Source organism: Quercus lobata, chromosome 12 (assembly GCF_001633185.2).
Source record: "Quercus lobata isolate SW786 chromosome 12, ValleyOak3.0 Primary Assembly, whole genome shotgun sequence".
NCBI classification, from domain to species: Eukaryota; Viridiplantae; Streptophyta; class Magnoliopsida; order Fagales; family Fagaceae; genus Quercus; species Quercus lobata.
The window spans coordinates 30,689,255-30,703,402 of record NC_044915.1 but is presented as its reverse complement, the minus strand read 5'-3'; the positions used below and the strand labels follow the sequence as shown (position 1 = coordinate 30,703,402).

General features: G+C 34.0%; 1 protein-coding gene across 5 annotated transcripts; it reads left to right on the top strand.

The window, feature by feature from the left end:
- The first annotated feature begins 5,816 nt into the window (after nt 1-5,816).
- Nucleotides 5,817-12,991, top strand: LOC115969836 (endonuclease V-like). 5 transcript variants are annotated; one of them, XM_031089455.1, is made up of 8 exons: nt 5,817-6,482; nt 6,692-6,754; nt 7,165-7,204; nt 7,457-7,521; nt 7,708-7,824; nt 9,116-9,244; nt 10,194-10,268; nt 10,373-12,991. In XM_031089455.1, exons 1-7 carry the CDS (start codon nt 6,138-6,140, stop codon nt 10,248-10,250), a joined length of 816 nt encoding a protein of 271 aa, XP_030945315.1. In that variant the 5' UTR covers nt 5,817-6,137; the 3' UTR covers nt 10,251-10,268; nt 10,373-12,991. The 5 variants fall into 5 exon arrangements, with proteins under 5 accessions (XP_030945315.1, XP_030945316.1, XP_030945314.1 ...); XM_031089456.1 differs by having other exon boundaries at nt 12,021-12,984; XM_031089454.1 differs by having other exon boundaries at nt 12,033-12,983.
- The last annotated feature ends 1,157 nt before the right edge of the window (nt 12,992-14,148 follow it).

Below are 14,148 nucleotides of genomic sequence, written 5' to 3'. Positions count from 1 at the left end.
ATACATACATACCCTCATAGCTTCAAAAAATTTCAAATTTTGCCCAAAAAAAAAAAAAAAAAAAACTCGGCATTATTCCAATCTCTTCTTTTACAGCATACAAATTCCAAAATTACAGTTTGAGAGAGAGAAAGCGTACCGCGATTCTTGAGTTTCGAGGAGGGAGGCTAGGGCATGGAGTGCGGAGGAGCTAGGGTTTTCAGGCGAGGAAGTGATCTTCTCCATAAGCTTCTGAGCCTTGGCGATCAACTCGTCGTCTTCATTTCTCGGTTCCTCTTCTTCTTCTTCTTCCTCGTCGTCTTCTTCTTCTTCTGCTTGAGACTGAGGCTGAGATTCCGATACAGGTGGTGGTTGAGGAGGCTGAGCTTCTTCGTCTTCACCTTGGTTCGCTTGGTCATTCATGGCTGCCTCCATATATTATATTATAAATAAATATTATTTGAAAATTATATGATTGTGTTTTACAATTAAGAAGAAAAATAGAAATAAGAATGAAAGAATTTTTGGGGGGCTTATTGCTATGGTTTTATTTTGTATGTGTGTTTTTGTTAGTGTTTTTATTTTTGGAGTTGGGGAGTTGCAGAAAGAGAGAGAGCTTGAAAAATATAGTGAAAGAGAGAGAGAGAGAGAGAACGCGTCGCTGATTGGGTTTCGTTTTTTATAGTGGGAGGAGATCCTAGAGAGAGAAAGGCAGAGGGGTCTGGAGAAAACGAGTCGGAATGTTCCAGAGCGACCCGACCCGATTCACCTTTGTAGCCCTAGCTTCTTCTTTTTTAATAAATAAAATAAATAAATTTGAGCCTTTGGGGTTCAGTAAAGTCTCCGTTTGGTTTTTTTTTTTTTCAAACTTTTTTTCTTATTTGTTTTTATATAATTTAAACCTTTATGTTTTTTTTTTTTTCTATATACAATATTTATATTTCTACCCAACTTATTTTTTATAAAGTAAAATAAGCTAGTAGAGTAAGAGAGAAATTTATTGATTCAAAAGATTTGTAATGGAGGTTACTATATATCAAGCTACAATATTATGGATGGACAATAAAATAAAATAAAGCTATAGGTTTTTTTTTATATAAGTGGGTCTTGAACCTAGATCTTTACTTTAACAACAATATATTTAATCTGTTGAGCTAAGTAATATAATTTGTATGTTTGATTATTGTTTTTTTGTTGTTTATTTATGATGACTTGAGAGCATCTATCTTATGAAGAGTTTTTAATTTTTATTCAGATTAATGTATGATAAATTTAAAGCACTAACTCATACCCGTATTCCAATCTTTCGCGCTAGGCGCTCACGTTTTTTGTCTGAGTGGAAGCGGGCGGCGGGGCTTGCTTAACCGGATACACGGAATTGGGATCTCTCCCGCATGCAACTTTTTTATCGGGAAAGCACCAAGAAGCTGCTGGTTTCTTACAAGTGATTTTATTTCTCAGTCCAATTTATAAATTTTGGTTTAGATTTATGTCATCATGGCATGTATTGGATCATATTTTATAGTACATAACTTAGCATTATTAATTTATATTTTTTATAATTCAATATTATTATTATTTTATAAAATTTCAACTTATGATATCTGTTTATAATAATTGCACTCTTTATTATCAAACCAATACACTAATTGGTTTTTAGTGTAAGCGGGGATTAAACCTCATATCTCTTATTTAACTACTATAAACTTTATTAGTTGAGATAACTGGACCCACATAATTCAATATTATTTAATATGAGGATTTGAATCCTATTTCTCCCTATAAAGGAGACCAATCGATATCACTAAGTTACACAACTCTTGATATTTTGAATTTTAATTCTCATTGTAAAGAAGATCAATTGATATCAGGTAGCTACATGACTCTTGATACGTAACTTATAATTTTTTTTTTGAGAATAGATACGTAACTTATAATTAAGTAAAATAAACATACCGTCTTTTTTTGATGTATTATTAAAATTATATACTTATTTATTTATCACTCATTCATTCACCTGTGAAATATATATATATATATATATTTTTTTTAATGAATCATTCACCCGTGAACTTAATACATTAGAAACAAAAAAAGCATAATATTTTTTTGTCTTCTAATGTATTTACATTCACCTGTGAACTTAATACATTAGAAAAAAAAAAATATATATATATATATATATATTATTTTTCATTCAATTCCTTTTATCATGTGTCTATTCCAATTTTTTTTCCTTATAAAAAAAAGTGATATTGAGATCATTTGCATTAGTATTTTTCGCCAAATTTGATCTAAAAATATTACTTTTTCAATTTGTGCTTATATATTATTCACTAACTATTATAGTATACTCAATTACCTATCACATTTCATTTTTCTCTCTCCAAATATTAATTTGCTTTCAACCCATCATTTCATAATCCAACATTTACTGCATCAACAACATGCCACTGGATTGTAAGCCAGTCATTGTCTTCCATCTCTGTCAATTTGTGTGAATGAGAGAGAGAATAAAAAGTATTTTGTATTTGGCGCGTTAATGAACAATACCTCAATACACTTGTTGAGGTTTTGTTCATAATAAATTTTGTTGACAAGTTGTTTATGGCTGACGAGAGTACTTTGAGATGCTCTTACAAAAGATAAAAAAACGCTTTACATAAAATGACAATACATAAAAACCTCCATACATTTGTTCTTTAAAATTTGAGGTTGTTTTTGTACGAGCATCAAGTCGGGGCCCGCCCCATTATCCTTCATATGGTTAAGAGGTTAGGGCCCAGAATTAGGTTGGGGCTCAGCCCATTAGCCTTTGTATAGTTATGAGATCGGGACCAACTCATTAGACCTTGATGGGCCGGAGACCAAATATAGCCTGAACGGATGAGAACGAATAGGGTGTTTGCGGTGCGGTGCGGTGCAGTTTTAGGCCATTTTTAGCACTGCACTTTGCGGTACGGTTTAGCTAAAACCATAACCGCACTGCACCTCATTTTTACGGTCACATGTGTGATACTATGTATAAGATGTAGTTTGAAGTCAGTATATTTTTCAAATTTTGGGCTTTTCCTACACAGTCCAAAACTAATTTTTCCCTTTTTTTGGGGCAAGTTTTTAATTATTGAACTAATTTCTCTTTATTTTGGATTGGCTTTTCTAGTCAACACTTGCTAGGGCTATTAAACTTTTTTTTTTTTTTTTTGAAAACTAGGGTTATTAAACTATTAATAATATATTTAATATTAAAAATAAATAAATATATTAATAAATAGAAAGGGTGCGGTGTGGTGTGGTTTGTGCAGTTTTCTTATTATAAAACCGCAAACCGCATTGCACCATGCGGTGTGGTGTGGTGCAGTGCAGTGTACTATTACTTGCGGTGCGGTGTGGTTATGCCATTTTGCGGGCGATTTTGGTGTGATTTTTGCGGGTTGTGCGGTTTGGTGAACACTTCTAAGAACGATAATGCCTTGGGGGAAATCACTTGCTGAGCGTCAAGTGCAAGTTTTAAGAAAATCCTCAAAAAATCCCACCTGAACAGGAATCTTGAATATAAGTGGGGTCCATGTGACAAAGTGGATGAAACATCATCATTAGGACCACATTAGGAGGGCGTTATAAAAGGGAAAATGGGCTAGATAACAGGAGGTTGGCATTTTTGGAGGGGAGATACACGAGAGAAAAGTGAAGAACGACCAAAGAGGGAGAGAATGTTTCAGCTCAATATAACTTGGGGCTTCTCGGGAGACAGACACATGAGGGTAAAGAAGATAAAGTGGGCTGAAGAACCTTTCCTTGGATTGTTGGGTTGACTCTAGGAGGTTTTCCCATTGTAAGAAATTTCATATCCATCCAAACAAATAAATTGGGAGTTTGACCCAAATATTATTGAGCATTTTGGGTTCAGGCTCTACAGATTTTATTTTGGTTATTTATATATAAAAATTTTAACTTTGATCATTTATGTTTAATTCAATTTTCTATTTAGTCCTTTACATTTCAAAATTTTAATTTTCATGAAGGACCAAATAGAAAATTGAAATAAACACGAGAACCAAAAATGAAAAACTAAAAAAGTGTGAAAATAAAAGTAACCCAAATTTAGGTTGAAAACTCAAAGGCGAAAATCACATTTTCATGCGATTTTCACTTTGGTCCCTATCTTTTATTTTCACCACTTTTACTCCCTGTTTAGAAGAACACCTTCCATTTTAGTCATTTCCGTCAGTGCCCTAACGGCAAAGTCCTACGTGACAGACGGAACTATTAAAATAATAATAATAAATTTTTATTTTGGCATTAAAAAATGTCATGTTAGCATCTAAATTAAAAAAAATTAATTTATTAATTTTAACTAAAAAAAAAAAAAATTAAAACACATACCCATAAATTTCTAGGTTTAGAATCCCAAACAAGATGCAACTCACAAACTCAGCTCAACACCATTTTTTTTTGGATCCAAAACGAAATTGGACTGAAATTCAGTAATGGCGATGGATCAAAAGGAATCCATCTCAACGATTTTATAGTCCGATTACATCACATATATATAAAATATGAAAAAATATATATTAATAAAAATAAAATAAAAACTCCCCTAGTAATTTTGCTTTAGAGATTTGCTTCTCATATGTTTTTTTTTTTTTTGGATTTGTTGAATTTTAGTCCATCAGATTTGGTGCTATTGCCAGTGATTCCCGTTGTGGATGAGGTAGATATTGCTAGGGTTTCCATGAGCACGGTAAGCATAATGAGGCTTGATCTTTGCCGCGGATCTTTGAAATGAAGCGACTGGCGGCGAGATTTGGTGGAGGCACACGTCGACTGCTGGCGCTGAAAACCGCCGGTGGGACTGTGAGACGGAGACGAAGTGGAACATGACGATAACGACAAAAATTTTGATGAAGACGTCGAGGAGTTAGGGATTGGAGGAGGAAAAAGATAAGAGATTGATTTTCTGGGAGGTTTTGGGGACGAGAGAAACGCTTTGATCTTCAAAGACAAAGGTAGTGCGTGGCCTTGTCGTACTCTTCGATGAGATTCGTGAGGTCCTCATCGGAGGTGATCAATACCAGAGCGTCTAGATCCTCCCACGGCAACTGGCAATGAAGGCTCACAGATGTACCACACGACTCTTTGAGCTTCAACAATAGCTCTATACCATAAATCGAATTCAATTTCTAGCTAGAAAAAAAAATTTTAAAATTAAAACAGAGTCAGACTAACCGGAAAAGGAAATGGGGCAATCAATGTCGAGGACACAAACCCAGAAATTGCTAGGTTCAACTTGCTTGAGATCGGTTTTTTTGAGTTTGAGATTTTTTTTGTTTGGATTGGTTGTGTTGTATTTTTGGATTGATTTGGTACTTTGGGGCTTTAGGATTTGATGATTTTGCTTGGTTTGAGAAAATGGTGATTTTGAGATTTTTAATTTTTGGATTTTAATTTTTGGGTTTGTGTTATTGTTCAAGACACTTAGATCTCAATTCATGTGATTTTTAGTTTTTAATTTTTTAATTTAGTTAAAATTAATAAATTAATTTTTTTTTTAAATTTAGATGCATGGCATTTTTTAATGCCAAAATAAAAAAAAATTTATTATTATTTTAATAATTCTTTCTGCCACGTAAGACTTTGCTGTTAGGGCACCGATGGAATGGATTAAAATGGAAGGCGTTTTTCTAAATAGGGAGTAAAAATAGTAAAAATAAAAGATAAAAATTAAAGTAGAAATATCATGGAAATGTAAGGTTGAAAATGTGGTTTTCGCCAAACTCAAAAGTATAGGTTGCTTAGAAAAAAAAAAAAATTTGTGAAGTCCAAGTCCAATCCCAACCGATTAGACCAAGAATAAAAAAACCAAGTTACTCTTCACTTCCTTCTATGGTCATAGACTAGACTTTGGATCTTTTCACGTTTCTCCTTGCACGACTCATTTTGGAAACTAGTTTACGGCTTTACACAGCACATTCGTGGTCTAGGATTGCGTGAACCAATGTCAGAAGTTACTATACGATGAGGCGATGAGGACGAGTTTCCGTGCGTTACCAAACACAGCACATTCTCTGGGAATCTCCGAATCCACGATTCCGTGAAACAATTTTCTCACGTTAGCGCACCCGCTGTTTGGTTACACCGAGAATCTTAACCCGGACATGGAAAAAGCACCCGAAACTGGAATCGAGGAATCATCATCTCCAAACACATCGCAAGATGATCACAAGCAGTGGATCGAGGCTCAGGATGATCTAAAGAGAAGACTGGTAACAGAGGACGATTTCTCATGGAAATTATCGAAAGAGAAGGAGGAGGAAGAGGAAGTGTTGTTGAGATATGTTGGTGGGGTCGACATAAGTTTCTCAAAGGAGGACACGTCAGTTGCTTGTGGGACCCTCGTGGTGTTGGACATTCAAAGTCAAGACCTTCAAACTGTGTATCATGATCACTATCTTGTTACACTTACTGTTCCTTATGTTCCTGGCTTCCTTGCTTTCCGAGAGGTTTATTTTCTTAGCTCATTATTGTCTTTCGTAAATATCCGTTGCTTATTTTCGATAGCTTATTTGCATAATTAGAGATAAAAAGTCACTTGTTTTGAAATTGTTTATTTTTGATAGTTTATTTGTATAATATGAGACAAAAGTTCGAAAGCTAGCTTATCTGTTTCTTTGTTTCAATGTTCTGTTTGAATGTTTTTTTTTTTGGGTAGGCGCCAGTTCTTCTAGAACTTTTGGAGAGAATGAAAAAGAATGCAAGTCCATTTTATCCACAGGTGATAACTGTGTTTGATGTTAAACATTAGTACTACTACTATTCTTTCCTTTGATTTCCACTTAAGACATGAAAATGGCCATGTTCCATTATCCTTGTTAGCATAATGGGTGGAACTTGTCTCTTGGAGAGATGAGTTTGGTGCTTGAATTCGTCTTTTCAAAAGACAAGTTTAACAAAAGGCTATTTTGCTAATTAAGTTTAAAACTTTTAAAATAGCATTATTAATAAACAAAAAGCTCTAACATTGTGCTATGCACTGGTTGAAAGTATGTGAGATAAGATGCTATTAACTGATTGGCACATTACTAACTGATGTATGTTTTTTGAAAATGTTCATATATTTATTGGATAACAGTGTTATCATAACACTTCAGACTTGTAACACTGGTTTCATTTTTTAATGAACAGGTGTTAATGGTTGATGGAAACGGAATACTTCATCCTCGAGGCAAGTGCTTGTCACCAATCTGATTGCAGTATATTATTCTTCTTGAGCATTGTACACAAAACTCAACAAAGCATTTTATACCAGTTTGAAATTTGTTAGTTCAGTTCACTTAATTTTGAAGGTAGATTCCATTTATGGTTCTTTGTGTATGTAAACAGTGAGTGATTCATGTCAACTATTGATGTCATCAATTTTTACCTATCCTTCTATTTTCCTGAAAAAAATCTTAAAACATAAACTTCATTTTTATAGGTTTTGGCTTGGCTTGCCATCTAGGTGTTTTGGCTGACCTCCCTACAATTGGGATTGGAAAGAATGTAAGTCCTTTTTATTTTTTGATAAGTAAAAAATGTAAGTTCTGACCATATGAGAGATTGATTCTTCTTGAATTAAATCCAAGTCCCAATATATACATCAAGTTCTCATTTTGACTTGAGAACTTGATCCCTGCTTACTTGTTCTTTTGGTTAAGTTTTGACAGTGTTCGAACTTATATATCTCAGCTGCATCATGTGGATGGTCTTACTTATTCTGGAGTGAGACAACTACTAGAAAACAAAGAAAATTGCACTGAAAATTTTATTACTTTGAGTGGATGCTCCGGGAAAATATGGGGAGTGGTAAGAAACCAAGTGTTATAACTTATACTTTTGAAGCATTATTTAAATATCTCAGTTCATCATTTAACTTAATAGAGTAATTTTAACGTCATTTTAACTACATACATGGCAAACTGTAATGGACTACAAATAGTTGGCTGGCTAAGATAAGGCAATCTGAGAAATTTTCCTTTTTTGTTAAACAAAGTAACCGAAGTATGATTTTTTATTTTGTTAGGGAAGCTCAGAATCCTACTTGTATGCTCCTTTTTTACTTCTAGGTAGAAAATTTTGGTGAAGATCAAGTTTGGCATTTGTTCTTATCTGTTCAATGGCTGATATACTCTTATAGGAACCCTATTATACTCTTTTTTTTGTTATTATAAGTAAGACAGGAACCCTATTATACTCTCACAGGAAAGAGTTCCCAATTGTAGCTTTGCTACCATGGTTCTCATGTGTTTCATTGCCCAAGTTTAAGGAAAGAAAGTTTTTTGTTGCCCAGTATGCACTGCTTCATGTGCTTGGCACACCCTTACTATATAAATTTTTTTTTTTTTGGTTCATAAACTGGTGAATAATTCATAAGAAGAGGTGATGATCAATGGATTCGGTCTCTATTGCTTGTGTACCATTCACTGGTGGTTTGATTTAATCTGTTGGTGGAAGTATCATATGGAGTAAAGAGCTAATATTTTGATTAAATTTGGTTGATGATTTGGCAACTATGCTATTAATTTGCTTGAATACTTTTTTACTTGTGATTCATAATCCTATGTCATGCCTAATATGATCCTTCCTGATATGAGGAGTTAGTCTTGCATATGTAATTCTTGCTTAAACAAGAAAAACCTCCCTTGTAAGAATTGGGTAGAGGATGAGGTCATGAGTTCAAGATCACTAGGCGCGTACTTGCACTAAGTTGCTTATTGCCTGAAATAGGCATCATCTTTAGTGCTTAAATTGCGTTCTTGAAAATATTTCCCATCAGTGGGAAATATAATGTCAGAATAAGATGAGCATCAGAGTATGTATGGAAGGCGATCACACCAGCCCTCCTTATGAACAAGCTAAGGTTTAGACACTCTCAGATGATTTCAGCTCCTGAAGCTTTTGTGGGAGTTTCCTAGAAGTCATTGAAATAGTGTCATCGTATTGGTTGGCATATGCCACAATCTAAGGCAAAAGGCTAAACATGCATCCTTTGATATATTATTCATGCTCTACGCGACATCTGGTTTCACGTGTTTATCTGTTGTTCCTAAGTTTTGATTTAAATCATTGTAATTAAACCCTATTTTTCTTTTTATAGGCAATGAGATCCACAAAGGGCTCCTTGAAGCCTATATTTATTTCTGTTGGTCACTGTGTATCACTTGATACTGCCATCACAATTGTTAAAATGACTTGCAAGTATCGCGTGCCAGAGCCTACCCGGCAGGTAAAATCTAGATCTGTTCTAAAGCTATGGAAGCTTATTTATGCAATGTTGTTTGGTCCTTTTTTATTTATTTATTTATTTTGTTTAATACAATAGACTTACTATTGGGTTATCGTAACTGTTATATGGAAACTCTGATGCCCTGTACCACTACTGCATCAATTACATAAAACTAAAGTTGTATCATGTATGCAGTCTTTAGTGATCGTTCACTTTCTTTTCAAGAAACTAGTGTCTGATCAAATTACCATTGGAGGCTTCTTGCTAGTTCAACAACTCTAGAAGTTGCATGGAGCCTAAGTACTCTGGTGGGGAAACACTGTATGATGGGTACCATGTTGGAGAACCTCTTCTCCATAAATTTATCAGCTTAGATGATAATAAATACAGAATACGGCATTCTCTATAAAAAAAAAATTCATGGTTCATTCTGAGGATTGTAGTGCATCAGATTTCAATTTACATAGCAAGTTGATCTATATTAAAAAGGCCATCATTTTGATTGTTAGATACATTTCTTTTGCTCTTTCAAATTGGAATCTAACATATGGCCAGGTGAGATTGTTAGCAACAAGGTCTGTCATATGGCCACAGTATTTCATTACTTTAGCTCAAGAGTTGTGGAATATAGTGTGTTCACTATTTGGGGTTCATTGGGTCATGCCGCCTGGTGTTGTTACTTTCAATTATCTGCCTGATATGCTTGATTTTTTTACTTCCATTGTTATTTAGATTTTATTCTCTGTTGCCTCTTAGCACAATGCTTGTGTGCCTTGTTTTCTTTGTATTTTCTTAAATCAATTTTCAATAAAGTTTATTACTGATAAAAAAAAGTATTTCATCTCTTTAAACCACTGAAGATACAAGTGTGTGTGTTATTTCTGTTATGTTACATATCAAGTTGAATGGATATTGTATTTGATTCTGGTCTTTATTTTATTAACTACAGGCTGATATTAGGTCAAGAGAATACTTGCGTAAGCATCAAACGGGCATGTCAGAATGATGCAACATCATGGATCTGGTTGGTTCACGTTTTTCTTTTACTTATTTTTTCTAAAATATTTTTTCTTCAATACATAGAGTGACTGAATGGAAACATCACATGTTACGTGCAAAAATGTGTAGCACTCAATAGACTGGAGTTGTGGGTACACCTTCTAGATTATAAAGTAGACATGCCAGGGAAATACTTGACTTGCACATTACAAATTTAAATGACAAGAAGGTTGGTACTTTTATTCATTTAAATGGAAACTGGAGAGAGTTGAAAAGGCACCATCTTGTTGAAAGGTTCTATACATCTGACCTTTCACAAGGCATTTCTTTTTTCATTGTTATATGGGCTATAAATATATTTGCACTACCAACATATGCTATATTGAAATTGGCACATATGCTAAGTGATGCTGCCAAAGAAGATTAATTTGTTGCTACTTCACAATTTTGTCCATTGAAGATTTTTTGTATATGATCAATGTGCGAAGTCTAACTGAATCAAGAGTCGTATGGTTTGAAAGTTCTAGTTATTATATCTATTCTAGGGTTAAAATAGTTTTTAATTTGGGTTTTTGTTTTACAAGTTATAGCTAGTTTTCTTATCAATGGCAAAACTGTAATTTCATCAACTTCTGTGAATAACGGTCTGTGGTAATTGAGTTAAGTCTAGAATTTTGTAGGAGACTTAAGTGTTTTAGGTATATTTCTTTGAGTCCAAGTTAGTCATTTATTTCCTTATCAGGCTTTGGACAAAGTTTTCCTCCAATCCGGTTTGGGGCAATCTCCTATAACCCATTACATAGCGACTCATAAAGACATCCACATGTATTATTTAAAAAGTCACATGAATCATTAAATAGGTCATGTAACTAAAAGTATACATGAATGTTTTTCTCAATTACCATGTAGTGGGTTGAAGGAGTTTTCCTCCAAACTGGTTTGCAAGTATGCTTTTTCCATAGGTTTTTATTTTAGTAGAATTTGGATTTCTAATACTACTATTACAAGAAAGAATCTTTATATTTATGCTCAATTTACTCAAAGAATTCATGGATTTGATTAATAGAAACATTGAGCGTTTTGAGTATTGAGGTACATTGACCTTAGTGTATTACCTTTTCCTTTTCACTCCTCACTTTCTCTTCTTCTTTGTCACTATCACTATTTATGGTTTTGTTTATGTGCACTATTCACAATATTGTTCACTTGTACTTGTTACTCTACTTTTAACAACTTATGGACAAATTCAATCTCAGTTTCTTATTACCTCTTTTACAGCCCGAAATCAAAATTTTCCTTTTCCTACCAAACCTTAGTCATTCTTCGAATGGCCTTAAGGCAAGTGGCACCTCCAGGTCCTCCCCCCAATAAGTATGGGATGATGGGAAATAGTGGATGTTTAAATACCCTCAGGTGCCTGAGTATATTATCTAGCAAAAAAAAAAACCATTAGTTTTCCTAAACCTAAGCCCAGTACAAGCATACCTAAAATCAGCACAGAACATATTCAAAGTCCCTCCCATCCCCCCTCCCTCAAGATTTTGAAGTAACCAAGAAGATTTTGCAACCATTGAATGAAAGGTTTTGTTTTTAATTGAAGCAAATCTGGAAGAACTGTCTACTATTCTAGAAACTTATATAAGCTATCAGGTGCTATTTTGGCCACAAATCTTGATTGATTACTGTTTCAACAAGATTTGTGTGTAATCATTTTTTAGCATAGATTTGTGTGTCTGGTTTAATCCTTCATTAAATTTATAATTGTAATGCATGAAAGGCCTGCCTACAGATGAAAAAGGTTCAGTCTAGACCCTGCCAAATTAGACATTATGAATGCCAGCGGCAGTATCAAAGCAGAAGGGACTAGGGGCAAAGAGGTAAAGAGAGCACCACAAAATAGACTACCTCGGTGTCAAGTCTTCAAGGCGTACTTTCTGGTGGAACCATTACAGCAATGCTAAAGATCGAACATCATGACTTCTATATGAGGCATGAATTCTATGCCAATGAACTATGAGCCCTGGTTCATTTCCTGAGCTGCTGCATCAAGTTTTAGCTGCAAATCAAGGTTGGTGAGTTTGTCCAAGGCAGCATAATTTTTGAGCACCAAGATGGTCTTCACCTTGAAATATTTGGTCTTCTCACCTGGCACTGTGGGCGCGATGAGCTCAGTGAGTCTTTATTGATGATCTTGCCTACCTACACTCCTTGACATATCATTCATTTATAATGACATGCTAAACCTACTAGTCATTTTCTTCTTCAAATTTTGACGCTTGAATCTGGCTCTGGAATTTTTTGGTTGGTTGAGTTCTTCAAGGAGGGTTATCTCAATTTGGAATTGTACTGTTCCAGTGAGCAAATTGACTAGGGTGGCATTGTTAGTATTGGCTTAATTATAGTAGGTATACGGACCCCATTGATTTTGTTATGTTTCTTTTATGGAGTATGCTGAGGATGTATTGATGACTATGGATTACGGTGAGGGAATATTGATGGAATGGAAGTGTATATCTAGTTCTCTAAGGTTGACTGTACTTGTTTTGGGGGTGAACTTGAGGTATACACTTATAAGACCTTCAAAAGAACAATATTATGAAAATACTTTGTTTCTGAAACTAATGTTAAAAAAGAAAAAGAAAAAAAAAAGATGAAATGGTGACTTTAATGTGTCACTTGAACTAAGTACCTGCCAGCTTAGCACCCTAAGTCAGCCATAAAATTGTGAATTGTTCTAAATGTTTGGTATTTTGATTGATTTATTAAAGCACAATCTCTAGCCAAATGCTTCGTATTATAAATGCAAGACCTGTTTGTTTCAAATGATTCAACTGCTAAAAATAATTTTGCTTCTATATTGCATTTTAGGGAAACCAAAAGGCCAGATAGAGTATTAGGAAAATTGTAGTTTTCTATTTCTTTTAATGTTATTCTTTTCAGTTTCTCTATTGATGGTAAAATGGAATGTGAATAGGATGTAAAGCTTGCTAGACTTGCATTTATTTATTTACATGGAAGAATGGATTTGAATCATAGACATCTTCATTACAAATACTAATATGTGTTAATTGAGTTATAAGACTTTTTGCGTTTTAGGCTTCATTTAGGATGTCATACCCGTGTTATATCTGTATTGTACTCATACTATACAGGTGTCGCATCAGCCGTTTTATGTTATAATTTTAAAAAATTGCTCATGTTGTTGTATTGTACTAGTATCCGTGTCTGTGTTCGTGCTTCGTAGCTTGGCACTAGAGTTGTGAGCTGGCAGAAATTGCACCTTTTTTTTAATACGTCAATGGTTGGGGTTGGGAGATTTGAATTCCATGTCTCCATTTGAAATGCCAGAAAGTGCTAGTTGAGCTATAGCCTACAGATCTCTTGGCTATAGAATTTGCACTTTTGTTAGTTGCAAATGTTGTATTTTTTAGATCACTTATTATTGTGAAAAGAATTCTTGAATACATTTTTATGTCTTCTTTTTGGCCAATTTCATAGTGCACATTTTTTTGAAGCTGTTTCATGGTCAGCATTGAATTTATTTTCTAATACCTTAAATTTAGGCAAGATCTGGTGCATAAAGTTTTTCGCGGTCAATGGTTGACTGTTGACATGTCAAAAGGGGTGAAAAACCAGCGCCAACATTCTTCTTCTTTCCTTTTTTTTTTTTTTTTTTTTGGAGCAGAAAACCAGCGCCTACTTAATACATTTTGAGGCAAGGCAATAAATTTTAGTGGTTTAAAAAAAAAATATCGATTAAAAATATTTACTTTCTATATTAAATACTATTAATTTTTTTTCCTTTTTTTGAGATGTAAAATTGCTAAATTATTTATTTATGTTTATTAACATCTATTTTACAAGTTGTTAGGACTTTAAGACAAAAGTTGTTAGGAAAATTAATT